Source organism: Rhodamnia argentea, chromosome 8 (assembly GCF_020921035.1).
Source record: "Rhodamnia argentea isolate NSW1041297 chromosome 8, ASM2092103v1, whole genome shotgun sequence".
In the NCBI taxonomy this organism is placed as follows: domain Eukaryota; kingdom Viridiplantae; phylum Streptophyta; class Magnoliopsida; order Myrtales; family Myrtaceae; genus Rhodamnia; species Rhodamnia argentea.
The window spans coordinates 1,744,149-1,770,408 of NC_063157.1; the positions used below are offsets into that span (position 1 = coordinate 1,744,149).

The 26,260-nt window shown below is 40.7% G+C and overlaps 4 protein-coding genes across 6 annotated transcripts; 1 reads left to right on the forward strand and 3 right to left on the reverse strand.

Annotated features, from left to right (window-relative positions):
* The first annotated feature begins 201 nt into the window (after positions 1 to 201).
* On the forward strand, positions 202 to 3,604 carry LOC115738120 (auxin-responsive protein IAA26-like). Of its 3 annotated transcripts, none has more exons than XM_030670639.2 (6): positions 202 to 836; positions 1,001 to 1,650; positions 2,163 to 2,443; positions 2,594 to 2,741; positions 3,112 to 3,176; positions 3,274 to 3,604. In XM_030670639.2, the coding sequence occupies exons 2-6, from the start codon at positions 1,076 to 1,078 to the stop codon at positions 3,333 to 3,335; spliced, it is 1,131 nt and encodes a 376-aa protein (XP_030526499.1). In that variant the 5' UTR covers positions 202 to 836; positions 1,001 to 1,075; the 3' UTR covers positions 3,336 to 3,604. The 3 variants fall into 3 exon arrangements, with proteins under 3 accessions (XP_030526499.1, XP_030526501.1, XP_030526502.1); XM_030670641.2 differs by having other exon boundaries at positions 1,043 to 1,650; XM_030670642.2 differs by having other exon boundaries at positions 1,073 to 1,650.
* A 2,217-nt stretch (positions 3,605 to 5,821) lies between these two features.
* Positions 5,822 to 11,134, reverse strand: LOC115738121 (nuclear poly(A) polymerase 4-like). Its single transcript, XM_030670643.2, has 10 exons — positions 10,848 to 11,134; positions 9,359 to 9,466; positions 8,901 to 8,963; positions 8,656 to 8,817; positions 7,599 to 7,712; positions 6,991 to 7,311; positions 6,719 to 6,883; positions 6,113 to 6,597; positions 5,945 to 6,059; positions 5,822 to 5,908 (listed from the first exon to the last, which is right to left on the reverse strand). Exons 1-9 carry the CDS (start codon positions 10,929 to 10,931, stop codon positions 5,987 to 5,989), a joined length of 1,575 nt encoding a protein of 524 aa, XP_030526503.2. The 5' UTR covers positions 10,932 to 11,134; the 3' UTR covers positions 5,822 to 5,908; positions 5,945 to 5,986.
* Positions 11,135 to 11,368: 234 nt separating this feature from the next.
* LOC115738009 (lysine--tRNA ligase, cytoplasmic-like) lies at positions 11,369 to 14,264 on the reverse strand. Its single transcript, XM_030670485.2, has 8 exons — positions 14,231 to 14,264; positions 14,080 to 14,147; positions 13,826 to 13,967; positions 13,640 to 13,733; positions 12,786 to 12,826; positions 11,594 to 11,712; positions 11,471 to 11,496; positions 11,369 to 11,390 (listed from the first exon to the last, which is right to left on the reverse strand). Exons 1-8 carry the CDS (start codon positions 14,262 to 14,264, stop codon positions 11,369 to 11,371), a joined length of 546 nt encoding a protein of 181 aa, XP_030526345.2.
* Positions 14,265 to 19,383: 5,119 nt separating this feature from the next.
* On the reverse strand, positions 19,384 to 25,936 carry LOC115738119 (nuclear poly(A) polymerase 4-like). The gene is made up of 12 exons (XM_030670638.2): positions 25,329 to 25,936; positions 25,163 to 25,240; positions 23,852 to 23,959; positions 23,367 to 23,429; positions 23,123 to 23,284; positions 22,309 to 22,422; positions 22,140 to 22,202; positions 21,696 to 22,025; positions 21,425 to 21,589; positions 20,372 to 21,286; positions 20,065 to 20,138; positions 19,384 to 19,972 (listed from the first exon to the last, which is right to left on the reverse strand). The coding sequence occupies exons 1-12, from the start codon at positions 25,455 to 25,457 to the stop codon at positions 19,957 to 19,959; spliced, it is 2,217 nt and encodes a 738-aa protein (XP_030526498.1). The 5' UTR covers positions 25,458 to 25,936; the 3' UTR covers positions 19,384 to 19,956.
* Between the last annotated feature and the right edge of the window lie 324 nt (positions 25,937 to 26,260).

Consider the following 26,260-nt stretch of genomic DNA (forward strand, 5'->3'; position numbering starts at 1 on the left):
TCTCTCTCTCTCTGAAGACTTTGGACTAGTGTGTGCTCGTGTCCGGGATTGTGTGGTAGGGTGAAGTGTAGACGGAGTGTGAGGATTTGAAAAAAAAAAAAACAAGGGGGCAAAGGTTGGGTTTTTTCTTTTCTTTTCTCTCTGGGGTTGAACAGAGAGAGAACAGAGAGAGGAGAGAGAGAGAGAGAGGTCATCTTCTTAAGACCCTTTTAAAGGGGGAGGTCAGACATAGCACGCTTTTGCTTGTTGAGCTGGACAATCCGACGTTTATTTAGGGGACGAGGCCGGGGGTTGCGTGCATAGTGCTCTCAAAATCCCATTTTTCCTGTTCTGGGTTTTTTGGGCAAAGGGAATCTTTATCATCTTCTGTCCCTCTTTTTCTCTTGCCTCCTCTTCTTCTTCATCTGAGAAAATCACCCTTCCTTTACAATATACCTTCCTATCTCGCATAAAGAGAGAGAGAGAGAGAGAGAGAGAGGAGGTGTATCCACTAAGCGTGCCAATAATTAAAACCAAAGTCATATATCATTCCTCCCTATCATAGCTCTCTTTATTTGCTTTTGGGAGAGCGTTGATCATTGCTAGTTTTCTCTCTCTTTCGCTTTTGCTTGGTGGGGGTTTTTGTTTTTGTATCTGTTCTTCTCGGGCTGGTTATAAGAACCTAAGATATGGGTGGTTTTTTCAGTTTGTGCTCCTTGTGTTTCCCTCGAGTGTTTTGATTCTCTGAAAGGCCGTGTCTCGTTCTTGATACCTGGTTAATGCTTTTGGCTGGTTTTTAAGGATGTGGGTCTTCGTGACTCTTTGCGTTGGCTGAGTAGCTACGATTCCTAGGATAGGTAAAGTCTGAAAGTTCCTATTTGGCTTTGGCTTCTTCTCTTCCTGGTTCTTCTTAAGCTCAATCCCATGTGGTTTTGGGGTTGAAGTGACTCTTGCGTGTAGAAATCCAACTTTCATGCGATTTTTTCTCATTTAACTTTGGTGGTTTTGTTTTTTGTTTCAGTGAAACAAGTACGTTTTTTTCTTTTTGCCCTCCCTCAACCAGTCACTTTTGAGTCTCTCTTCTGGGTGGTAGCATATGGAAGGAGTTTCAGGAAATGGACTGGCCGGTCCTCAACTACTGGATTTGATGCCCAATAACAGAGAATGGCTTGTGATGATTGATGGAGCCAAAGCTCGTGGTTCTTCAGAAGAGAAAAAGCTGGAGCTCAGACTTGGTCCACCAGGCACTGATGACTGGTGCAACCTAAAACAGGACACGAACAGCAAGAGAAGAGACGAGGCACTCCTCTCCTTCGGCCGCTTGCCTTCCATGGCATCCGCACAAATCGCCGCCAACAATGGTGGGCACCAAGCCCACAAGTTTGGCTCCTCAGAAGCGCTGGCATCTCCATGGCCTGGTACAAGTTACAAAGAGAATTGCCAAAAACTGCAAGAGCAAGAGCAGATGAAGCCACCCAGGTCATATCACCAGTTCCCATCAACGATCTCTCAGGGCAAGAACTTGCCTTTCTCGCCTAAGGAGGCTTCACAGTCCAACTGCAACCATAAAGGTTTGAACTTGCAGGATTCAGGAGTGAAGAAGGCATTTTCACAAGCCTCTGCCTCTGCCTCTGCTGCAAATACAGCTGTTCCCAGTGTCTCTCAGAAAAGGTACTCGGAATTATTCATGTTGGGTACACGGCATTAATTTTCCTCTTAACCTTTCACATGATGATTCTTCCTGGAATACCTGCTAAGGTGGCTCCTTTTATTGCTTTTTTTCCATTCATGCTGTTTCTTCAGCTTTTCTGGCAGCACAGCCTCTTCCCTCTTTCATCCCTTTTCTTGCAAGTTTTGCCTTTTCCCTGCTATATGTTCTCTGTATCTGTCAAAAGGGTTAAAAAGGGATGTTTACACGTAAAGATTGTCGCAGACGAGTTGTTTCCTGCGTTTATCAACTCTAGTAAAAAAATATATTTTGCTTGGTATTTAGAGATTCTTAAACATATTAATCCCTACCCAGGGGATTTTTTTTTTTTTTTGGGTTTCTCGCATCTGCTTCTGCTTGCTTCATTCTCACTAGGCTGAAAAAAATACTCTTCTCCTAGCTACAAAGCCGTTCTAACTCAATTGGCTTTGCTTCTATCTTTTTGGTTGCTATCTCTGGATATTCTTGAAAGCAGAACTGCGCCTGCTCCAGTGGTGGGGTGGCCTCCAATTCGTTCATTCAGGAAAAACATCACCAGCAACAGTTCCGCCAAACCATCTCCTGAGCCTCAAAATGACACCCCAAACAAGGTAGCTAGGGAAGACAAACCCGTCGAAACCTGCGAAAAGAAGGGCATGTTTGTGAAGATCAACATGGATGGTGTCCCCATTGGAAGGAAAGTTGATCTCAAAGCCTATGACAGCTATGAGAAGCTGTCATCTGCTGTTGATGAACTCTTCAGAGGCCTTCTTGCAGGTTATAACCATTGTGGAGAACTATATAAAATCCTTAAATTACTTCATTTAGGAATATTGTAATACATGTTCCGTTTATTTATTTTTAGGGGGTGAAGAAGAAGATTAGCTGACGATGTCCTTGGTTTTTGTTTTTCTTCTTATTGTCCAGCCCAACAAGATTCCTCAGCTGGTGGAATCAACAAGAAGCAAGAGGAGGAGAAACCAATTACAGGTGTATTGGATGGGAGAGGGGAATATACCCTTGTTTATGAGGATAATGAAGGAGACAGGATGCTTGTTGGGGATGTGCCATGGCGGTAAGCATCCTAATCTCTCGGTGGATGGATCTGATGCATTAAGATTATTATTCTCCTCCGCATTTTTATATTACAGGGCTTAACATGAAGCCATTAGTGGGCTCGTCGTTTCATGTTTTGACGTTGTTTAGCGTACTCTGGACAATGCGCGGAATTTTCACCCACATCACTATTCTTTTACCTATTCTAGGTTGAATGTTCGGTTTGGGTGCACTCGGAGCTCGATGTAGTGGAATGTCGTCTATAGACGTATAGAGAATTGGATTCTTGAATTCTTGCATTTGGAAGTTGGTTTGGTCTGTGATATCAATGTACAGAAAGTACCATCTTGTTAGTATTCTAATATATTGCTGCATGTATGGTTTCGCAGCATGTTTGTATCCACCGTCAAGCGATTGCGGGTGCTGAAAAGCTCTGAAGTTTCCGCGCTGTGCCGTAAGTTTGTGCTTTGTTTGCATACAGGGACTAAAAATTCTTGCTCCATGTTGTGTTCTAATCGAACTTTCTTCTTGTTTTTTTTATTTTGTCCCAGTTGGTACCAAGCATGACAAGAACAGCCTTGAAATGAAGACTAATCAGAAGATTTTTTCATGAAGGATTCCCCGAGGAAGAGAAGACACTATCTTGTGTTCATGTTTGACATTTGACTTGAGATCTTTGATCAATGAGAAGTAAAATTATCTGTGAGCTAACTGCGTAGGATTTCCGAAGTAGGATTTCCGAAGCAACGTTGATTCGAGAGGATCGTTTGGGTTTGCTCTTGTTGGTGATATCCTCTTGGTTTTTGTAAAAAGACAGCAGGAACCGGTTTTGGGTTCATGTAATATTGAATGCTAAGAAGTTATGTGAGAGATTTTCAGATACTTACAATCCTTCTTTTTCCTCCTCCAGTTAGAAAATCTTTATGCCCCTTATGCGGTTGGGTTTCTAAGTTAGAAGAGAGAACGATTGGTTGAAGCCTCTTGTTTTCCAAGCACTGCAGTTGGTTCTGAATCCAAACGACTGTTTTATGTCTAACTGACCATTCCATTTGACTTTGATGTGTAAGTTTTCAATGGGGGGAAATTCTTCTGATGCCAAACAAGCGTCGTTTGACCTCTAACCTCTGCTGTCCGAAAGCCTTTTCTCACCTGTTGAATGGACTAAAAACTTCAGTTTGCAACAGTTTTCTTATCTTAAATAAAAGTAAATATTCCGAGTGATTTACTCAAGGAAGACTAGGTTGTCCATGAACGGGTCAATCAGAACATTTTAATGCACATACCGCTATATATATATATGCTTTTCTAACTAGGTCTATGACTGAGGATAACATGGTCTCTATCTGATTTGGTGCTCAGTTTCAGATTTGATCCGACAGATCAAAGATTTAAGTAAGTTCGATCGAACATATCTTAGAACTAATTAAGGTGAGCACAGGCACAACTAATCTTTCATGGCTCGTCGTCAACTCCAGAAAAATTATCCGATCCTCCCGGAGCACTGCCTTCTCATATCTTTGATTCTCAATCATCTGATGTATATGATACACAGAGACTGACATGTATGGAGCGCGTTTCGGCGACATTAGAGCTGAGATGTACCGAGAGCAACGCACGTGGAGCAGCTTGCACAAATTGGTCATCTTCACATCCAATCTTTCAAAATTCCGCCTGTTCTTTTATCCCCTGTGAACTAAAGTCACTACCATTCAAAGGCTTCTGTTGGGTGATGAAAAGTGAATAAAAGGCACGACCTTTCTTGATTTGTCATTCACTTATGCAAACAACAGTTCAACATCTGTACATGTCAATTGCTTTGGCAGGGCTTTCTTGATGAGCTAAAAATTAGAGGCTCTTAAAGACTGTTTTATTCTTTCGGGTTAGGTGCTGAGAGTCAATGCCCCCCACAGGCAATTAAACAAAAATGGCTTGGAATCTTTGAAATGGGTCCTTTTCGTTGCGGTGCTGCCTAACTTGAGGGACAAACCTCAAGTGGTGGTTGTCCCTCAAGTGATGGTCTCCATACCGAAGGAATCACTCGTTCGTGCGCTCGCTCGCTCGCGCCCACGTGTGCGTTTCGGTTGGTGAATGTCTCACTCCAAAATTTTCTTTTTGTCCACTTTTCTGGATCAATCTTAAAGATTTTCTTTTTCTGGGGAGGTTCCTTTCAATGAACATTGCAGGCCGAATTTAAGTCGGGACACGCCCCAAATTGCTGAGTGAAAACAACTGCACGGCCTTGGTAGACAGACGACCCCGAAGTGGTGTGTGCTGGTGGGAGTCTTCGGAAGAGACAAACTAGGCGTCAATCGTGTGTTGAGACAAGGACGGAAGGAGGAGAGAGCTATCCTTTTCTCCTGTTTTCTTTTAATCATCGCAGATTGATATAGCAGTAGGAATCCTGTGACAAGGGTAGTGCGACCCCTTGCGAAATTCACTCCTCGCGTTCCGTCGTTCTCGAATAAACAATGTTCCGAGGCGCCGTGTTTCAAATTACCAATTCTTAAGATAGCGAGACGCAAAATTTCTAGAGGACACCGAAAGTGTAGTGACAAGTGACGATTTTCGGAGAATATTTCGTTAGCACTCAAACTTTTTCAATCTGGCCCGGGGCGCGAACCCCAAGGAGAACCCGGAAAAACAAATAAAGAACTAAGCAACCTCAATTGGATACATAAGACTAACCATAACCAAACTGATGCGTATGACTTTAGGTTAGAAAAATTGAAGAGATGGATGACTAAAACCCCATTGGTTTTTTTTTTACATTTTCCTCCTCCGCCGGGCCAAGTGTGGGGGCAGGGTGAAGGAGATAGCCCACCTGAAAAACGTTCAGACAGAGGACGGAGCTTTGACTAAAGCCCTGACATTTTGGCGGGGTGATTTGCAAATAAAAAATTCTGGGGAAGGAGGCAATGCGATGCCTCAGTCCCCATGCACTTGTTTCATCAGTAGCACGTTGCAAGTGCATGGTCATGTGAACTGATTTGGCTTGCCTATAAACTCCAGTGACTAATGGTGAGTTATATCATGTTGTGTCGAATCCGTGCCGCATTTTCATCCTAACATGTACATAAATTGTGCTACTCTCATTTGGGGGCAAAACCCGATTTCGAAAGAGGAAAAAACACTACAAAAAGAAAGACGCAGAAGGTGCCGATAGTAGGGTTCTTGCAGGGCTTTGAATTCGGTCACAGCGGGATTAGTAAAACGGGTATGAATTTTGATCACAGCAGATCTGAAAGACTCGTCTGTCCGTAATCCTTATCCACCCAATCCCACGGTCCGAATCGACACCACCACCGTCTCATCCTCCTCCTCATCTTCATCAACTCTCCATCTCTCTCCAGATAGAATAAATGGATGCGACTCTCTGCAATGGAGACTTTTTCTTCATCTTCTTTATACACGAGACAAGCTCTAGCGTTGCCAGTAAAAATATGAGGTGATACTGTACAATGCATACGACTGGGAGGTCTGCTGCCTTTCTTCCTTTCAATGTCTTTCTCAGCTGATCCACACTTGCACACATGAGCATCTTCTGAGTAAGCTTTTTCGCCTTCATGCTGAGTCGGAGTTGTAAGTCGAAGTAGCTTATATGCATTAGCAAACACATGAGAAGGAATCTGCCATCTGTGAACATGAGAAACATATATCTCCATCCCCAGTTTCCAGAACTTATACATACTTATGGCATGCCTAAATTCATCAACGGTCCCACATATGTTGAACCACTGACCTTCCAGAACTTTCTCCCCCTGTTTCCTCTGCAAACCCACGAAAAAAGCCGTATGTGCACATTGCTTCGACGTATTGACATACTTGTGAGGGTATAGATGGCATTCCAACTTCCCATTTGAGTTCCGTTCAATCTGGCAAAAAAACAACAGAAAAATGAAAAAACGAAAACAAGGAGAAACATAAAAAGTTGCTTATCCAATCTCATCGGTTCATGACAGAAGCACATATAGGAGTGCATCGGGTTGAACCCTATACCATCAAAGGCAACTGCCTAAGCCTTGATTGCACCCTGCCTTCCCAAGAACGCAAGTCATCTGCATCTGCAGCAAGTACATCGACCTGCAGATAACTTTCATAGCTTTTGAAGAACATACGATGCTCAAATAGAGCACTCCACTGAGCCTTGTCCAATTCTATCTTCTGAAAAAAAAAGGTAAAAAAGAGAGAGGGTAAAACACAGAACGACATCATCAGAATAGATTAAAAAAACACAACCTACGTGCTCAAGGATACTGGTACATGCATACCTGACATATGTTGTTGCCAAATTTGAACTGTTCCATCATAACACACAGAGTTTTAATCGAGACATTGGAGCTAGAATTCATACAAGGATATACAGGAGTTATGATAGGCATATGATCATCAGGATTTCTACGTGGATCCCACACAGAAAAGCCAAGTTCATCCTTTTCAATTGGGCATAACATGACAGGATTCGGCCAAGGCCACTGCGTATAAACTCTGAAAAACTGTGAAACTAGCATACTAGGGATTGCGTTGGGATAAAGCTGGCACACACGAGCTACAAGTAACGCCCAGTTGACACGACCAAGAAATCCAGTCACCTACAGATTGACAGATCAAATAAAGGAGAGAGAGAGAGAGATCAGATAAACTGAACAAAGAAGGCCTACACCGTAGTTTGTTGATCCATCACTGTAAGCAAAAAAAAGGAGAATACTCACGTTGGAACAGATGGCACGCCTTTTTGACCAGAACTTTAGACAGCGGAGTGTAGTCCGAAAATGTTACACATAATTGACACGGACAAAAGCGACGTAAAACTGATAAACGAGAAAAGAGACTCAACTAAATTACACCACTGTGAAAAAAGAAGTACACATCTTTGTACCTCAACATTTGGAACAAGCTTTAGAATTTGAACTGCAACCCTGCACCCATTGAGACTTCGAACAGTAGGGCTATGGATATCACCTAGAACAGATACTTGGGAGATGTCCAATTCCTGTAGAAATCAAGCATAAGGCCAGAAGAATATCATCTCTGATGAAAGGTATACAAAAAAGAGGAGGCTCCATGCAGAGTACTAACTACAGAGGTTAAAACTCGAGCATCCAAACTCATTTGAAAATTGACAAAGGAAATATCTCCTCCTACTCAGTTCCCTTCACAAAACAATCCAACAAGTTGAAGCTTCCAGTCCTAGCATTTTGCACATACATTTTTCATGGTCATAGTTGTTGGCCTGCCCGTTTGACATAAGGGGGCTGCACCACAAGAGAGGCAGGGGAAAAAAACAAGAGATGAAGTGTTGCAGGGCATTCTGAAAATGCAAGCCACATGTAATCACGTATTCAGCGTCCGCTACCCATATCTTGATCACTATAGCTTGACTAGATGCAGCTACAGCAAAGTCACGTATCCACATCAATGCTGTTGGAATATATAAATATTAAACCACACCTTCTTCTATAAGCTTAAGCTTTTAGAGCAGTTGGTTGTGGACTTATAAAATCTTTCATGGTATTAGAGCAGGTGGTCCTGAGTTCAAGTCTTTCCAGACCCCTATTTGCCTCCCCAAATGAATATTTTCACGCTTAGTACTAGGCAAAAAGACCAGACTAAGCGTGAGGGGGAGTGTTGGAATATATAAATATTAAACCACATCTTCTTCTATCAGCTTAAGCTTTTAGAGCAGTTGGCTGTGGTCCCATAAAATCTTACAAATGCTAATGTTCGCATGCAGCCAAGCGTGAGATCGAGATCTAAATATTGAACATTCCACGCATATGCGTCAGGAACTCAGGGATTTTGAACTGCTACACAAAATACTGAGGGCTATGACGTGTAGGCGGATCCCCAAGAATTGTGAGGATTCAACTTTGAGCATAAACTAAGAGAAACAGTCATAAAGTTACATAAGGAGAAGAAAGATAATCTCAACTCACATCCGGCACAACCAGTAGCGAAATACTTGCGTAAAGAAGGTCGATTGATATCCCATCATACTTAAATTTCATTACAGGGACACGAGCATCGCGAACTGGCTGTAGTTCCGTCACTTCTTCCATCTGTGCCAGGATGTCATGCAATTTGATGAAGAAATCCTCCTGAAGAGGATAAAAAACCAAATTACATATCTGCAAAATCAGGATGGAGCAGATAAACAAGGAAGATGAACAAGCTACATTGCCTCTCGATTCACATAGGATGGCCCAACACACAAAGTGTCTATGTCATCACCAGGGCCAGTGACCTGCATAAAAAGAGAAGTATGGATTATTTTTCCCTGGAATGTAAGGACAAAAAACAACACTCGGCATTGCATCTATACAATCAACTATTAATTAACAAACAAAATTTTTTAAAGGGCAATCCTACCACTTATGTCACAAAAATCAACCAAAAACTAAAAATCAAGAAGCACACTCCCTGTTACTGTCAGAACTGGGGCTGCAAACTAGTGTGCGAGTGCACACAAAATGCAAAAACGAAATAAACTTATGCTACTGCTGGAACCCTCTTAAAAGAGGAACATTACTGAAGATTTTGATATTGAAGCCAAGGCTAAATAACAAGGTGAGAAATGACAAGGAAACTGCTTTTGTTAAACCACATAAGGAGTAAATGAACCAAATGAAAGAACCTTACCCCAAGCCTATAAGGACCAAAAGTAAAAATAACAGCATTTGCATCCTCCACCATTTCATCCGAGTACCTGTGTAGACGAGCTACTTGCTTCACCCAATCTTTTACGATCTGAAAACGGAAAAAGAAATCATTGACAGCACACATAAACAAACTTAGAAGTTAGAACACTTTATACAACACAGTGTTTCACATATCAGAGCAATGCTTGACATATATCCTCTTGATCTCGCGGAAGGCTCAGTATCCAAAAACAGTTGAACCAATAAATTTACAGAAGCGAACTCAGAGATCAGTAGAAGACTGTCAGGAGCACAAATAACAAGTGTAAACAACCAGAATACTGATGGGTGAAAACCCCAAAAGCATTACCATTAGCAACCCAAAAAGAAGACTCATCAAAGCTAAGAAATGCAGATAACCTATGGAAGTGCCAAATAAACAAAACAACTCTCACATGCTTAAATTTGCAGAGACAATTTCTTTGTTTTTTTCCCAAAAAATATATCTTCCAACCGTAAAATCTAAAAGATCCTTTTGGCTTTTCAATACTAGTGCAAATTTAGCTTCTCTCCATCTAGGATTGACGTAATACAACAGATTATTAAGCAAAATGCCCATCACTTTATGTTTGGCATGAAACCAATGCAATGATTAAGTCCTGTAGCGGAACAGGTTTTAACGAACCAGCAGCTTCTTCAGCAAAATTGCCAGCTCTTTCACTTTGGAGTGAAATCAACTGACCATTATTACACCCTTCAGCTGTCCAAAAGCAATTTCCTCTTGAATGAAATTCTCCTCCACAGAGAGAAAAGGCATCTCAAGAGATTTTTTTCTAGTTAGTTAGACTGAGAACAGAAATCTGCTGTGATTGTCCCCTGGATTGTTCACGTTCTCCAAGAACAATGTGTATGATGCAATCATCCAAGAAAACAAATTAAGGCCTCATACATGATGTTACTTAACACATAAGTTACTAGTATAAGGCAAGAAACTATCGATGGGTCCTGAACGGACTCTATTGTTCCACAAGATGCATACAACACTTGAACCAACAACTCCAGATCTCAGATACCAATGGTAATTACAAATCGCATTCCATGCTTGTGTTTAGCACATAAAAGTAACACAGAATGGCCTCACTGCTTTCAATAAAATTGTCTGACTTGGCAGAAACAAATTACAAAAGATTAACCACACAACAGCTCCTCCTGTTGAATATCAATTTAACTGCGAATCATAGACCTCTTGCGCAATAAGACATCAATACGCAGATTTAAACTCAATCCAAGCAACAGCTTCCTCAAAATATAAACCACGTATAACCCACAATTTACCTGCCCAATTCGATGGAGAACCATTTCTCTCTTTAAAGCTTCCTCTTGGCTCTCATAGCATCCAGCATCAACCAAAAACTGCATGCCCACGAGAAATTCTAGTGAAACAAATGAAATAAACAAAAAACAAGATGCCAAGAAAACCAAAATCCAACCTTCTCCAACTCCCTGCTTCTCTGAATATCAGCCTCGTTGGGCCCCAACTCCGACATCGGTTCCGTAATCCCGAATTGCTTCATCGCCGTCACCGGCGGCCGGCGATGCCCTCAATCCCTCTGAACTCACCATCTGAGACAAATCAAACGCAAAAAGGGAAGCCTAATCGGCAAAGAAGTGTCCGAATCAACGAAAATAAAGGTAAAAAGTTCTCCACTTTCTCCCCCAAGAATACACTGACAAATTCCTGCAAAACCAAAACCTAGAATCGAAGAATCAATCGGCGATCACAAAAATGCCAAAGCCGAATCCCGATTGGAACAGAGAGGAAAACAGTGAGTAAATAATTTTTACTTTTGCATCCCATCAAGAAGGGAAAGAAAAAAAAAGGAAAACAGGAGCGAATCAAGAAATCAATACCCTAGAGATTAAAAACCGCGAATCGCCACGCACCAAAGGAGGGAAAGCACCAAAAAGGAAAGAAAAGAGGAAGCGAATCTACTGATTCAAGAGGAGAATGCTAAGTGAAGAGCATACGAAGTCTGAAATCACAAGTAGAAAAAGTCCTAAAACTGAACTTCAGAATACAAATACGACCAAACAAAGGATATTGATCAAGTACCTCAAACCTATGATTCCTGGTACTTCCTGGAATCCACAGTTCATTTTTCGGCACAAGCACACAAAATCAATCACATCATGAAGTTATTGCTATCTTAGATAATTCTAAATCATGCCTTCTCACCTTCACATTTGCATTTTCTGAACCTTGAGCAGCTTTTTGCCTTGGCATCATGTGAAGATAATGGGACAAAACTTCAAAAAACTTGGGATATATACTTAGCCCACCCCTTCTGGTTTTTCCTGAAAGACCAAAGAAAAGAAAAACATTAACAAGGTTAAAGAGCCATCCAAGTAGATATAAAGTTCTGGTTAAGAATAATTACAGCACATATACTTATATATGTCATATACATATACATAGGGCTGTTAAGATTAATGATGGGTGATTAATCACAAATACATAATTTGATGTAGTCTGATATACAAAAGTGATTATATGCGGCTGATCTCCAAGGAGAGGGGGGGGAGTCTCTTCGATCCCCTTATTATTATACTTATCCTTTCATTGGGCTTGTCTAGCTTGACTTGCATTTTTTGTTCTTATTTAATCTAAATCTTGCAGCTTACACACCTTCAATTTATTTAAATTTCAAAACTCGTAAAGCTTTCACAACACTCAAATGCTGACATGTATATTTACATAAAATATTCTCATAATCTTCTGAAATGCAAGTAATATTTAGGCTTTGGCACGAAGTGAAAATGTACTTTCTGCTTTTACACACAAGCTGTGTTCACTAAAGTCTGCATTAAAGGGAAAAATTGAGCCAACCGGCCTAAGAAATTATGCCCTTTGAAGTTCTTGTGAACACCATTTATCTTATTGCATGGGTGTTTGCATCCATAAAAGAAGAAAAAGGTCAATTTTTTTCACCATTCGCCCTTGTTTTTCCCCTCCAGCTAGCATTCACAAGAAGATGACAAAAACATAAGAGGAAACATCCATTGCCAAAACAACAAAAAAGGAAACATCCATTGCCAGAAGAAGCGAAAGTATGCCATAACATACGATGTTTTACACCCCTTTTTCTCTCCCAGGACTAGTCAATGGGTTAAACTTCCGTGGAAGGCACCGGTACCATTCTCTGATTGGATATTGAATTATCAATTGAAGATCTATCAGCAAAAGCATTTTAATAGTTCTCTCGACCAGCTAGACGTTTTCTTCCCGTCAAAGGACATGATGAAGTTATGGCTATGGACAAAGAGGAGAAGATCCTACTCTTAGCAAGATCAACAGTAGCATCTCAAGCATCAAAAGTAAATAAAGAACCAATGAAAGAAATACAGCAATTAAGTTGCAAGAACTAAACCTGGAAAACCAGTGATGCCAACAAAATCACCAAGCTTTACACTGGAATGGAATATTGAAAACTCAGCATTGTCCATACCCAATATACTGCAGTTTGACATAGAGAAGATCCAATTATGGGATCTTAAAGCAACAGAATGAAAGCGAGTATCGCAAAACATATATTATTTCGAAGAAAGGGCTGATATAGTCAACAAAAGGTTCACTCTTCTTATTCCCTTCTGTATCTTACAGGTTTTCTGATTGTACTTATGAGAGAGGAAGCAGATGTTCTCACACATATGGACGCAAGACATTACCTGTTTAAGCATGTATATGTGCAATTGTGCTTGACTATTTCGACAAGGAAGTCCTGTAGAATAAAGGCTTGCATGTAGAGGCCCAATCGAATTAGAGGAAGGGAAAGTAAAAATTGTTGGAGGAAGATATGCTAAGAAGACCGTCAAGCACCGATCTGTTGACAATCTCTCAAACTGCGATCCAAATATTAGGATGTAACCTTATGCCAGAACTGTCACTAAGCTTTTGAAATATTACAAACAAAAGGGCACGGAAAAAATTTAAGAAGCAAATGATCTAGAAGCTGTTGTATTTCGGTTTCCAACAAATATTTGCCTAAAAGTTTTGGATGATTGATGAACAAAAACACGGGAGTGTTTGAAAGAGTTATCTGAGGTAATTAAAGCCACTAGTATATGAAATATGTCAAGAATAGTGATAATTTCTACTGTATGCGAAAATCTAACTAAATAGACACGTAAAATGGTAAAATTGAAAGTAGGAAAAAGAATATGGAAGAACAAAAATTACAAAAAACTAATTTTCCAAGCAATAAGAAAAGGAAATGAAAGTCACCTAGCATCAGCCATGACTTGCACTTTTGCTCCATCCCCATGCAAATCATAAGAAAACAGCTTCAAAGCTGAAGATCGATTGCTCATGATTCGACCTTCAACAACAGAAACAATGCTGAGATAAAGAGCAGAAGACAAGCCAAAATAACATATTTATCCCATGCAAAAAAAGCATAGTCATAAGTACCACGTAAAGATATGGCAACATCCTCGCGACGCTCTCCATTGTTTAAGTCTCCATACTGGCCAATATATTCACTGATAGACATCGAAACTTGAAACTCGTGAGGATAAGGGTTTTTCCCATCTGTCTTCTGCGCATCGAGATACTTCGGCGTGTTTGGAAGGTATTGCTGCCAGTAGGCAAAAGTAAACAAGCTCTATGGATGTGTGAAGCTCAGCAGTAATATGCAATACAGCAGGGAAGTAAATGATAAATACTGTTGGATCCATGTCCTCATCATCAGCTGCCCATATTTCTGAGACTGGGAACTTGCCTTGCCGGCAGACTTCACATTTGTACAAGTTAAATTAGCATCAGGATTCAAGTCATTGAAATAAATTATAATACTGACATTAACAAAAGTCAGACCAGGATTGATCCACTCAAGATCTAAAATGGCCATCTCCTTAAGATTTAAGCATCTTTTCCCTTCAAGTTTATTGAAAATAAGTGCCCTTGGGCATCATTTACATTTATAGGCTTCATTTATGCAGGTTTAAGAACGAAACTTTCTATACAGACCCAGGAGAGTCTCTAAGTCCTGGAAAAGAGGAAAAAACAGAGTCTTTGTCTAAAGAAATGCGTTCTTGAGAAAGGACAGATGTATAGGACCTTTTATCATAACAAATTCCCAACATATCATAAGATTCGCGTTCTTGAAAATCCGCACATTTCCAAATCTAGAAAACAGACATTCCGGTTGACCCAGCCTAATTCTAATTGTTTACAACAGAGTTCACCGAAAACAGAAGACCGTTTACACTGAACTTGTGTGGGCAGTCCATCTGATTTGCTCTAAGAGATATGCTGATAAGTTATCCGCATCCGATGATGCGGAGACAAAGCCAAATACAGTTTGAGCTGCCGAATGATGATGCAAAATGTTTTTACCAGAAAATCATCATAATTAACTATATCTGCACATCCCTCAACAAACCAAATGCCAAAAACTAAATTAAAAGAAAAGGGACAGATTTTTTTTACTCCAGTTAAAGCCAGTAGGGACTGCGACTCATAAAACGCCTCTACATCATGAAATACAAAGTGAAAAAACTCTCCTCCTAAGGTTAAGATAGAACCAATTTCCAGAACAACTAACAGAAAATTGATGAGCAAAGGAAACAGCTTTGTACCAGCTTAGCCTTGTCCTCCTGCTTGCGCTGCCTCTTCTCCTCCTCCTGCTTCTTCTTCAACTCTTTCTTGCGTGCACTACGGTCAATTTCAAGAGGAGCTCGACACATCAAAATACATAAAACAGAAAGGAAAAGATAGAAGAAAACAAGAACCAAATTGAAGCCGGCAAGCGAGTTCCATCTCAAAGCACCGAACTTTGATTGATTGCCAAACAAATACACACAGGTCCTCAAATGAAGCAGCACGAGAACGGTGAAGAACGTATCCGATGAAGCACGCCGGACCACAGGAACTTACCTCTTGCTCTGAGTTTCTCCAGACGAAGCGTCCCCGGTCCAGTCCGAGACAGCTTTCGCTGCTTCATCGTCAGGGACTCCCACCATCGCTGGGGAAAGACGACGGAGTCGCAATGGCTTCCGGAGAGACCGAATGCAAGGATTGAGGGTCGGAAGCAAGACGGTATGACGCAGAAGCCGCCGGTTCTAGAGTCGTTGAACTGGGGCTCTGCAGAGGTGGGAAGCTGTTCCACAGTTCCAGGAACCGTCCTCATTTTTTCAAACTTACCCTGAACTCTAAGAGTGTCAGTCACAAATATTTAAAAATAAAAGCTTACACCTGTGCTTTCAAATTACACATCCATCGTCGTCAGACGCTATGAAATACCGAAAAAGCACGTGAAGATAGATTACGTAAATGAAACACGTAAATCGAAACAAATCTTTCAAATTTATCTTGAAACTTGAAATTAGTTATCATCAGTCAAATTTTAAGTTCCAAATTTCAGGTTCTGTGCATCCGCACATCCGAAACAAATGAGCACAGCTTGTGTGTAAAGCGTTAATTCAATTAGTATTTCCGAAAAGATTATAAATATAATTCATCGTGCACGTGACTATTCTCAAAGTTTCACCATTTTTTAGAAAGACGATGAAGGCCATGGCGACCAGCATACTCAGATTCTAAATATTCTATTTTTTTTCATCTTTTATTTGGGATTGTGGAAGAGACTGATTATAAAGTCAAGGACTATAATCAAAGGTTATCACTCAAAACAATGATGTTTTTTTTTTTAACCTTATATTTCGCAGCACCATCTATGTTGCAGTTGCGTATTAAGATTGTGTTCTGTCGGTCAGCTTCTTGATCCTAGTTTTGGCTAAAACATGACGGAAGATGTCACTTCCATTCTTCCTAATTGATGTTATGCTTCCTGCTGTTGCTCAAGGCGCAATTGGCATCGCCTGCCGAAGTGATGATGAGAAGATGGTGGGTTTTCTTTTTAAACTCTAATGGCTGGTTAATGGGTAGCAAATTCTTCTCGTTCCCAACAAAAGATCAACCACAATTCATACAGACGGCGCCGGTTAGTGAGATATGGTGTTGTCGTTGTAATGATTTTCCTTTTTCACAGGCGAATTTCTTGGCCGATTTGAACCATGAGGAAACGAGATTGGCGGTTTAATACTATCTAGGTGGCAACTTTACTCCTATTCATGTTTAATACTGCACTGTGGATCTTTTCAAGATGCTTCTGATCTTTGGTTGGCTAAAGATATAATAGGATTTCTTAACCATAACGGCCCTCTCTGCATAACTCAACAGCTGATCTTTCTTTCAAAAGACATCTTTCTCATCACTTTTTTTTTTCTGGGGTTATTCGCTGTTGGAAGTGGCTAGCCGCTTACTTGATTCTGATATTGCCTTGAGTTTGCAGAGAGCCATTCAACATAACCATTCAGCCAGTTGAGAGCAGGTTACCTCGATACTTCAGCATCTTTTCCACATTTGCTGCTTCTTTATAGCTTGCTGTTGTCTCGAGCTTCTTCTTCTTCTTCTTTTTTTCCTTTCTCCTTTTTGCGGGGTGATAGATGGTGGCTCCGAATGGAACTGAATAGAATCTTTCATCGTCGGGTGGCTTATCCTTTGAAAATGGATTTCGAGTTTTTTGGAGGGAACCATCCAGGAACAGCAGCTTGCTAAACAAAATGTTATAGAACTTAAAATCATGATATTTGGTAGATTGTTGTCAAGTGATCATTGCTCTCTCTGATAGAATAGAATTCCTTCGTTTCATGGATTACCTAGACCCATGTTTGGCTCAATGGAGCTTTTACTTCTTTTTGAGTTGACATTCTTGGTTGCCTTAATTGATATACATCGAATGGTGCCTGCTGGACTTGCTGCAAAGGGAGAAACTACAAGGGCGGGCGGTAATAGGAAGAAGTGATGGATTTTGTGGAGTCTTGATAGAAAAAAGAAAAGCAATACGAAGCGCAGAGCTTTTACATGGCATACTTGTGATTTACTTCTCAACTATATGTGCTCCTAGACTTATGGTATATATTAGGGCAATATCTTCTGTATTTGTAACTCTGAAAAACTGATATCGGAGAGATTGCCCGATGCGGCACAATGATTTTTTTCCTTTTTGATTTAAAAGGGTTTTTCCACTTAAAAAATTCGCTTGTCTTCTTCTTCTTCTTCTTCTTCTTAAAGATTTGCGTTCCTAACAAGAAGGTCTGTGGGATGATATAATAGCAAATTACTGTGCATTAGCTTCTGAAAATGCTTCATAGATGTCTCTCGGGAGTTGCATGTTTCGTTATGATTTTATTGCTGGGCACTGAGCTCTCGTTTATGGGGGGACATTAGGACATGATTGAGCATTTACAATTCTTATGTTCTTCTGAAAAGTCCTCGTTACCTTACTTTTGATTCCTCTGCTTTTATCTAGTTTCTTGTGAATTAGTTCTTTTTGTCCCGGACAAGTGACAAGGAAAAAACCGAAAGTTGGCTCCCGTTTCGGTTGGTGAATATCTTCCTCCAAAAAAAAAAGAAAGAAAGAAAGGAATTTCTGGATCAATCTTAAAGATTTTCTTGTTCTGGGGAGGTTACTTTCAATGAACATTGCAGACCGAATTTAAATTGGGACACGCCCCAAATTGCTGTGTGAAAACAACTGCACAGCTTTTTTAAAGACAGACGACTCGAAGTACTTTGTGTTGATGGGAGTCTTCGGATGAGACAAACTAGGCGTCAATCGTGTGTTAGGACAAGGATGGAAGGAAAGAGCTATCCTTTTCTCCTGTTTTCTTTTAAGCATTGTAGCAGTAACAGTAGGAATCTTTGTGACAAGGGTAGCGCCAAATCCTTACGAAATTCTCTCCTACCATTCCATCGTAGTTCTTGAATAAACATTCCTCCGACTCGCGAGTTTCCAATTACCGATTCTTAAGATAGCGGGACGCAAAATTTCTTGAGAACATAGAAAGCACAGTGAAAAGTAACACTTAACTTTTTCAATTTGGCCCAGGGGCGAACCCCAAGGGGAACCCGGAAAAACTAATAAACAAGTAAGCAACCTCAATTGGATACATAAGACTAACCATAACCAAACTGAGTCTATGGCTTTAGGTTAGAAAAATTGAAGAGATGGATGACTAAAACCCCATTGTTCTTTTACACTTTCCTCCTCCACCAGGGCAAGTTTTTTTTTTTTTTTTTTGGTGCGGGTGTTGGGGGGGGCTGCTATGGAGATAGCCCACCTCAAAAACGTTCACACAGGATATTTTGGCTGTGTGTTGGGGGGTGTGGGGGTGGGGGTGGGGTGTTTGACTAAAGCCCTGAAATTTGGGGGGGTGATTTGCAAATGAAAAATTCTGGGGAAGGAGGCGCAATGTGATGCCTTAGTCAAAGTGAAGATAGATCCTTTATCGATGGGAACTATAAAAAAGGGGGGGTACAAAATTCATAATTAACCCCAATCATCATGCACTTGTTTCAGAACACGTTGCAAGTGCATGGTCATGTGAACTGATTTGGTTGCCTATGGACCATAAAGAGTAATGGTGAGAGAAGAAAGTTATATCGTGTCCTGTTGGGCAAAACCCAATCTCGAAAGAGGAAAAATACCACAAGAGAATGTGGAGATCCTTCCCTTCATCCCAAAAGTAAAGGATTCCGGACTCTTCTGGTTACTATAACCTTTTTCCTCAAAGCAAACATGTCGAAACTTCCGAACCTTCCCGCTGCCAAATTCAATCGCTTGACACAGCTTCCCAAATAACCTTCCACATTCTCCTCTCTGAGTTCTCAAGTAAAATGGAGCAACAAATTGAGAATAACTTCAGAGACAACTTGCGCTTGAGTCGAAAGAAACTTCAGACACAACAGTTTAAAGGTCGAAAGAAACTTCAGACACAACAGTTTAAAGGGTCAATAGGTTAATTCTTGCCATGTAACGGAGCAGCATTTCCTTAACTACATCGGCTCAAGGCAAAATAAAACTGTCACAATCCTGAAAGCACAAGTCAAGCTGCATGCCGGACAATCAATAAACTTTTAATGGTCTAAGGGCACCCAGTCAAAATCAGAGAGAGAGAGAGAGAGAGAGGCTAAATATCCTTTCTATTACAGGTCAGTAGTGTACAATGACTAAACAACAGAGTAGAACATCGAAACCTGCATACTTCACACGCTAACCTACTGAAGCATCTCGTTGTACATATGGCGAGATCGTCAATCCTCATAAACAAAACCACTCTCTAATAGAAAGAAAAACCCACCGAACAAATCCAGCATATTTCACGACATTTTCCCATACTCGACAGAATGCTGGAATAATCAGTGCAGGCATCAACCGCTTCAGTCTAAAATTAAAACTGTACAGATCAAACCGCCAAGCTTTGCTCTGAAAGCTGCGGTTCACACTTCAAACCATGTTTGAAGACTAATTCGCTTCCTTTTTCTTTTTTTCTTTTTTTGGTTGAAGTTTTGCTTCATAGTACGCAGGTACCAATGCGCCTGAAAAAGAAACAAATGAAAGCCAGCAATTAATAGGTACTTACCAGAAACTGCTGGCTTTCTGTCTCCTTTGACCTTTCTGACTCTGAAGGCCTCATAGCCAAGATTTTATCAGTTAATTCACATCTTCAATCTCTTTGAAGCTGCTCATGTAAAACTCAACCTGCCATCGAACTAAACCACCAAAAAGCGCACTATGTAAAGACGATCATGGTGACAAAAAGTAGAGAATGCTGCAAATACAATTAATAAAAAAACGCATGAACCTTATCACTGGCTTTTGCACCTCTGGATCCATGCCGCCCCTTGACTGAAGTGCCAACCCAACCACTGCATTTGGCTTCACAACACACAAAACGAGATGAAAGGGAAAATAACTCAGTGAATCAAACAACAAAAAATAAAAGAAACATGAGTCTCCAATGAGGCAATGCAACTTGAATCAATCACTTAGATTGATAGACACAGTCCTGATAGAGGCCCAGGTACTGCACAATCAGATCTAAATGAGAAGGCAAAATAAAGAAAAGAGAACACAAAAATAGAAAATGCAAGAGAGCTTAAATTTACAACCTCCAATTCTTCTCCCAAACCTCCTGCAAACTCAGCACATCCAATCTCCAAGGACGAGTTTGAATCTGCCTCACATGAATCACTCCGTGAAGACCCCGGATTGGTACTACCATCAATGCTGCCCTCAACACTCCCATTATTCCCCTCACTGCTTCCACCAGCAGACTCTAGACGCGTGCCCCCACATGAACCCACCTCATTAGCAAGGAAATTAGAAGCACAGCCACCTTCAGCATCTGCTAGCTTTGACCGTTTATCAACCTCAGCTAATTTCAGCTCTTGGTAGGTGGACCTGGTATTAGCACCCAAGTCAATAATAGACTCAACGTCGCCACTTTTGACAACCTGCGATGTCGCGTGGAACTCAAAAATCTCTCTCTTTCCCACTAAACCTAATACAGAATCCTCCCGAGACAGGTTGTTGGGTTTCTCAGTAACAATTTCAGGTGATACAGAATCACGCGATTGTGGACTGACATATCTGTGTTTCTCCAAAACACCTTCATTAACATCCTCCCCTACAGGGCTTCTTTTCCTTTTAAGGTCTCTCTCAGCTGATCCGCCCTTGCACACATCAGCATCTTCTGACGAAGCTTTTTCGCCTTGATGCTGGGTTGAAATTCTAGATCGAGCTCGCCTATATCCGTCAGGAAAAACATAAGAAGGAATCTGCCTTCTGCGAACATGAGAAACATATATCTCCATCCCCGGTTTCCAGAACATATACATATTTATGGAGTGCCTAAATTCATCAACCGTCCCGCGTATGTCAAACTGCTGACCTTCCTGAACTTTCTCCCCCTGTTTCCTCTGCAAACCCATGAAAAAAGCTGTATGTGCACATTGCTTTGACATATCAACATACTCGTGAGGGTATGGATGGCATTGCAACTTCCCATACGTGTCCCGTTCAATCTGCAAAACAACAGAAAAAAGTAAACAAGGAATAACATAAAAGGTTCCTATCCTATCTCATCAGTTCATGACAGATGCACATATAGGAGTGCATCAGGTTGAACTCTCTATTCACCGGCCAAAGAGGACAGAAACTACCATCAAAGTCAACTGCCTAAGCCTTGATTCAACCCAGCCTTTCCAGGAACGCAAATCATCTGCATCTGCAGCAATTACGTCGACCTGCAAATAATTTTTATAGCTTTCGAAGAATATATAAGGCTCAAATAGTGCGCTCCACTGAGCCTTATTCAATTCTATCTCCTGAAAAAAAAAAAAAAAAGAAGAAGGTAAAACACAGAAAGACACCATGAGAATAGCTCAGAAAACTAACGACCCTATGTGAGCAAGGATAGTGGTGTATGCATACCTCACATATCTTGTTGCCAAATTCGAACTGTTCCATCATAACACGCAGAGTACTAGTTGAGACATTATAGCTAGAATTCATACAAGGATATGCAGGTGTTATGATAGGCATATGATGGGTCCTGTCACGACGATTCCTACGTGGATCCCAGACAGAAAAGCCAAGTTCATCCTCTTCAATTGGGCATAACATGACAGGATTCGGCCAACGCCACTGTGTATAAACTCTGAAAAACCGTGACACTAGCATACTAGGGATAGCGTTAGGATAAAGTTGGCACACACGAGCTACAAGTAATGCCCAGTTGACACCACCGAGAAATCCAGTCACCTACAGATTGACAGACCATATGAGAGACAGAGATATCAGATGAATTGAACAAAGAACGCCCGCACCATAATTTGTTGATCCATCGCTGTTAGTGAATAAAAGGAGAATACTCACGTTGGAATAGACGCCACGCCTTTTTGCCCAAAACTTCAGACAGCGGAGTGTAGTCCGAAAATGCTACACATAATTGACACACATAAAAGCGACGTAAAACTGATAAACGAGGAAGAGAGGCTGAAATAAATCGAACCACCAAAGAAAAAAGTAGTACATATCTCTGTACCTGAACATTCGGAACAAGCTTTAGAATTTGATCTGCAACCCTGCACCCATTGAGACTTCGAACAGTAGGTTCATCGACATCATACAGAACAGATACTTGGGAGATGTCAAAATCCTGTAGGAAGGTTATTTACACGAAAAAAGTCAAGAAATCAAGCATATGGCGAGAATATCATATCTGATGAAAGAAACACGAAAAGGAGTAGGCTCCATGCAGCATACAAACTACAGAGGTTGAAAACTCGAGCATCCAAACTAATTTGAAAATTGAGAAAGGAAAGATCTCCAATAACTATGTCTCCCACTCTGTTCCCTTCATAAATCACTCCAACAAGTTGAAGATTCTAGTGCTAGCATTTTGGACATATACATTTTGCATGGTCACAGTCGTTAGCCTGGCCATTTGAAAAAAGGAGGCTGCACCACAACAGTGGCAGGGGAAAAAACCAAACAAGAGAGAAATGCTCGCACGGCATTCTGAAAATGCTACATGTATTCAGCATCCACTATCCATACTTAATTATTATAGCTTGATGGACTTGATACAGCAACAGCAAAGTGAAGCCCATAGACATCACGTTATCCACATCTCCGCTAGTGTTTGCGTGCAGCCAAGTATGAGATCGAGGTCTAATTATTGAACATTTCCATTGATACACATCAGGAACTAAGGGATTTTGAACTGCTACACAAAACATTGAGGGTTATGACGTGTAGGCGGCTCCCCAAGAATTGTGAGGACTCAACATTGAGCATAAACTAAGAGAAATAGTTTTATGAAGTTCATAAGGAGAACAAAGATAATCTCCACTCACATCTGGCACAACCAGTAGCGAAATGCTTGCATAAAGAAGGTCGATTGATATCCCATCGTACTTAAATTTCATTACAGGGACATGAGCATCGGGAACTGGCTGTAGTTCTGTCACTTCTTCCATCTGTGCCAGGATGTCATGCAATATGAAGAAGAAATCCTCCTATTGAGGATAAAAACCCGAATTAGATGTGTGCGCAACAATGATGGAGCAGATAAACAAGTAGATGAACAAGTTACATTACCTCTCGATTCACATATGATGGCCCAACACACAAAGTGTCTATGTCAGCACCAGGGCCATGTACCTGCATAAGAATAAAAAGTTCAAATTAACTTTCCCCAAAATCTAGAGGCAAAATATTTTTTAAGGGCGATACTACTATTTATGTAACAAAAATCAACCAAAAACTAAAAAATCAAGAAGCGGTCTCCCTGTTACTCTCAGAACTGGGCACCACAGGATGCACACTAACGCTCTCTCTCTCTCTCTCTCTCTCTCTCTCTCTCTCTCTCTCTCTCTCTCTCTCTCTCTCTCTCTCTCTCTCTCTCTCTCTCGCGCGCGCTCGCAATGCAAAAAAGAAATAAAATTATGCCACTTCTTAAACGAGGGAAATTACTGAAAATTTTGATATTAAAACCAAGGGTAAATAACAAGGTGAGAAAGGACAAGGAAATTGCTTTTGTTAAACTACATATGGAGTAAACGAATGAAATCAAAGAACCTTACCCCAAGCCTATAAGAACCAAAAGTAAAAATAACAGCATTTGCATCCTCCACCATTTGATCCGAGTACCCACGTAGACGAGTGAGTTGCTTCACCCAATCTTTTACAATCTGAAAGCGGAACAAGACAAGTATCGACGGCACAAAAAACCAAACTTAGAACACTTTATACTACAGACAGTAGTTTCACATATCACAGCAATGCTTAAAATACATCCTCCTGAACTCACGAAAAGCTCAGTATCCAAAATCAGTTTGGACCAATAAAATTTACCAACAGTGAGGTAAGAGATCCAGGAGCTTTCTCTATTATTAGATCACTTACTCAATCAGAGTGAAAGAAACTGTCAGGGAGACAAAAGTGTAAACAACACAAGTACCGATGGGCGAAAACCACGAAAGTATTACTGTTAGCAACCCAAAAAGAAGACTCATCTAAACAAACAAATGCAGATATTTATGAAAGTGCAAATAAACAAAATAACTCTCACATGCTTCGATTTGCAAAGACAATTTCTTTATTTCTTCCAACCCCAAAATCCAAAAAGATCTTTTTAACTCTGCAATGCTAGTGCAAATTCAGCTTCTCTCCATCTTGGCTTCACGGAATACAACAGGTTATTAAGCAAAATGCCCATCGTTTTATCTTTGGCATGAAACCAATGCAATCATTAAATCCTGTAGCAGAATGTGTAGTTTCTTGAGCAAAATTCCCAACTCTTTCACTTGGAGCGAAATCAACTGACCATTATTATACCCTTCAGCTGTATAAAAGCGATCTTACTCTTAAATGAAAAACTGCCTCTACAGAGATAAAAAAGCATCTCAAGACAATTTTAACTAGTACATATATTGAGAACAGAACTCTACTGCGTTTGTCACCTGGATCATTCAGCTTCTCCAAGAACAATGGCTATGATGCAATCATCCAAGAAAACAAATTAAGGCCTCATCTATGATGTTCTTTGCCACATACGTTACTAGCATAAAACATAAAACAAAGGAAGGATGCTAAACGAGCCCTGTCATTCCTCGGAATATATACGACACTTGAACCAACAATTCCAGACTTTTTTAATACAAATGGCATTTACAAATCCCATTCCATACTTGTGCAGTTACACACAATGACCTCTCTGCTTTCTATAAAATCTTCTGATACAAAAGATTAATCAACAACAGCTCCTCCTGTCTAATATCAATTTAACTGCGAATCATAGAACTCTTTGGCAATAAGTCCTCGATATGCCGATGTAAACTCAAACCAAGCAACGGCATTCTCAACATCTAAACCACGTATAACCCAAAGTTTACCTGCCCAATCCGATGGAGAACCATTTGTCTCTTCAGAGCTTTCTCTTCGCTCTCGTAGAGTCCAGCATCGACCAAAAACTGCGTGCCCAAGAGAAATTCCACTGAAACAAAAGGAATTCGCAAACACTGAACCAAAAACAAAACGCCAAGAAAACCAAAATCCAACCTTCTCCAACTCCATGCTCCTCTGAAAATCGGCCTCGTTAGGCCCCGACACCGAAATCGGTTTCGTAACCCCGAATTGCTTCGTCGCCGTCGGCGGCGGCGATGCCCTCAATTCCTCCGAACTCACCATCTTGAGACAAATCAAACGCAAAAAGGCGAATCCCAATCGGCGAAAAGAGACGTCAAAAAAAGATCTCCACTTTCTCCCCCCGCAAAGAATTCACCGACCAATTCCCACAAAACCCAATCCCGGAATCGAAGAATCAATCGGCGATCACAAGAGCGCCGGACCCGAGGCCCGATCGGAACAGAGAGGAAACGAGCGAGTAAAGACTCCGACTTTTCGGTCCCATCGAGAAGGGCCAACCCAAACAAAAAGAGAAAAAATTAAAAAAAATTAAAAACAGGAGCGGATCAAGGAAATCGAAACCCTAGAGAACGGAAAACCGCGAATCGGCGCGCACCAGAGGAGGGAAAACACCAAAAAGGAAAGAAGAAGCGAAGCGAAGCGAATCTCCCAATAACAGAGGAGGATGCCAAGTAGAAGAAGCATACCAAGTCCTAAATCATCTTGACGAAGGAGATAGAGAGAGAAACAAGAGATAGAGAGAGAGTTGATTTTTCTGAGTTGAGGAGACAGGATATTTTGTTTTTTTTTTTTGTTTTATTACGGGAAACGCTGCGTCGGTGATCTTCCTTTTTCCTTTCCTTTCTTAATTCGTTTTATTAAATACTTCCTTTTTTTTAATGTGGATTAAGTTCGCCCTCTTTGGCTAATTTAAATTGTACGATCCACGTATTTTTATTTTTCTTTATTAGCCCAAAACGCTTATAAATTTTTAAAACTTGCTTGGTTTTTAAAGTTTAAACAATATGATCCCTTAAATTTGACAAGAAACTGAACATGAGACGTCTTTCGCTTTTTTATTTAAT

Excerpts from the sequence above, each read along its gene's own strand:
- LOC115738009 (XM_030670485.2), bottom strand. The coding sequence starts at position 14,264 with ATGGCCATTTTAGATCTTGAGTGGATCAATCCTG. Across the intron at positions 11,497-11,593 it reads CAGAAAATGCAAATGTGAAG|GAAGTACCAGGAATCATAGG; the intron begins GTGAGAAGGCAT and ends TGTGGATTCCAG. Across the intron at positions 11,391-11,470 it reads CCAGGAATCATAGGTTTGAG|ACTTCGTATGCTCTTCACTT; the intron begins GTACTTGATCAA and ends TTGTGATTTCAG.
- LOC115738120 (XM_030670639.2), top strand. The coding sequence starts at position 1,076 with ATGGAAGGAGTTTCAGGAAATGGACTGGCCGGTCCTCAACTACTGGAT. Across the intron at positions 2,444-2,593 it reads CTTCAGAGGCCTTCTTGCAG|CCCAACAAGATTCCTCAGCT; the intron begins GTTATAACCATT and ends CTTATTGTCCAG. Across the intron at positions 2,742-3,111 it reads GTTGGGGATGTGCCATGGCG|CATGTTTGTATCCACCGTCA; the intron begins GTAAGCATCCTA and ends ATGGTTTCGCAG.
- LOC115738119 (XM_030670638.2), bottom strand. The coding sequence starts at position 25,457 with ATGGTGAGTTCGGAGGAATTGAGGGCATCGCCGCCGCCGACGGCGACG. Across the intron at positions 23,960-25,162 it reads TTCTCCATCGGATTGGGCAG|ATTGTAAAAGATTGGGTGAA; the intron begins GTAAACTTTGGG and ends TTCCGCTTTCAG. Across the intron at positions 22,203-22,308 it reads AGCTTGTTCCGAATGTTCAG|CATTTTCGGACTACACTCCG; the intron begins GTACAGAGATAT and ends AATTATGTGTAG.
- LOC115738121 (XM_030670643.2), bottom strand. The coding sequence starts at position 10,931 with ATGAAGCAATTCGGGATTACGGAACCGATGTCGGAGTTGGGGCCCAAC. Across the intron at positions 9,467-10,847 it reads GAAGCAGGGAGTTGGAGAAG|ATCGTAAAAGATTGGGTGAA; the intron begins GTTGGATTTTGG and ends TTCCGTTTTCAG. Across the intron at positions 7,713-8,655 it reads CGCTACTGGTTGTGCCGGAT|GAATTGGACATCTCCCAAGT; the intron begins GTGAGTTGAGAT and ends TGATTTCTACAG.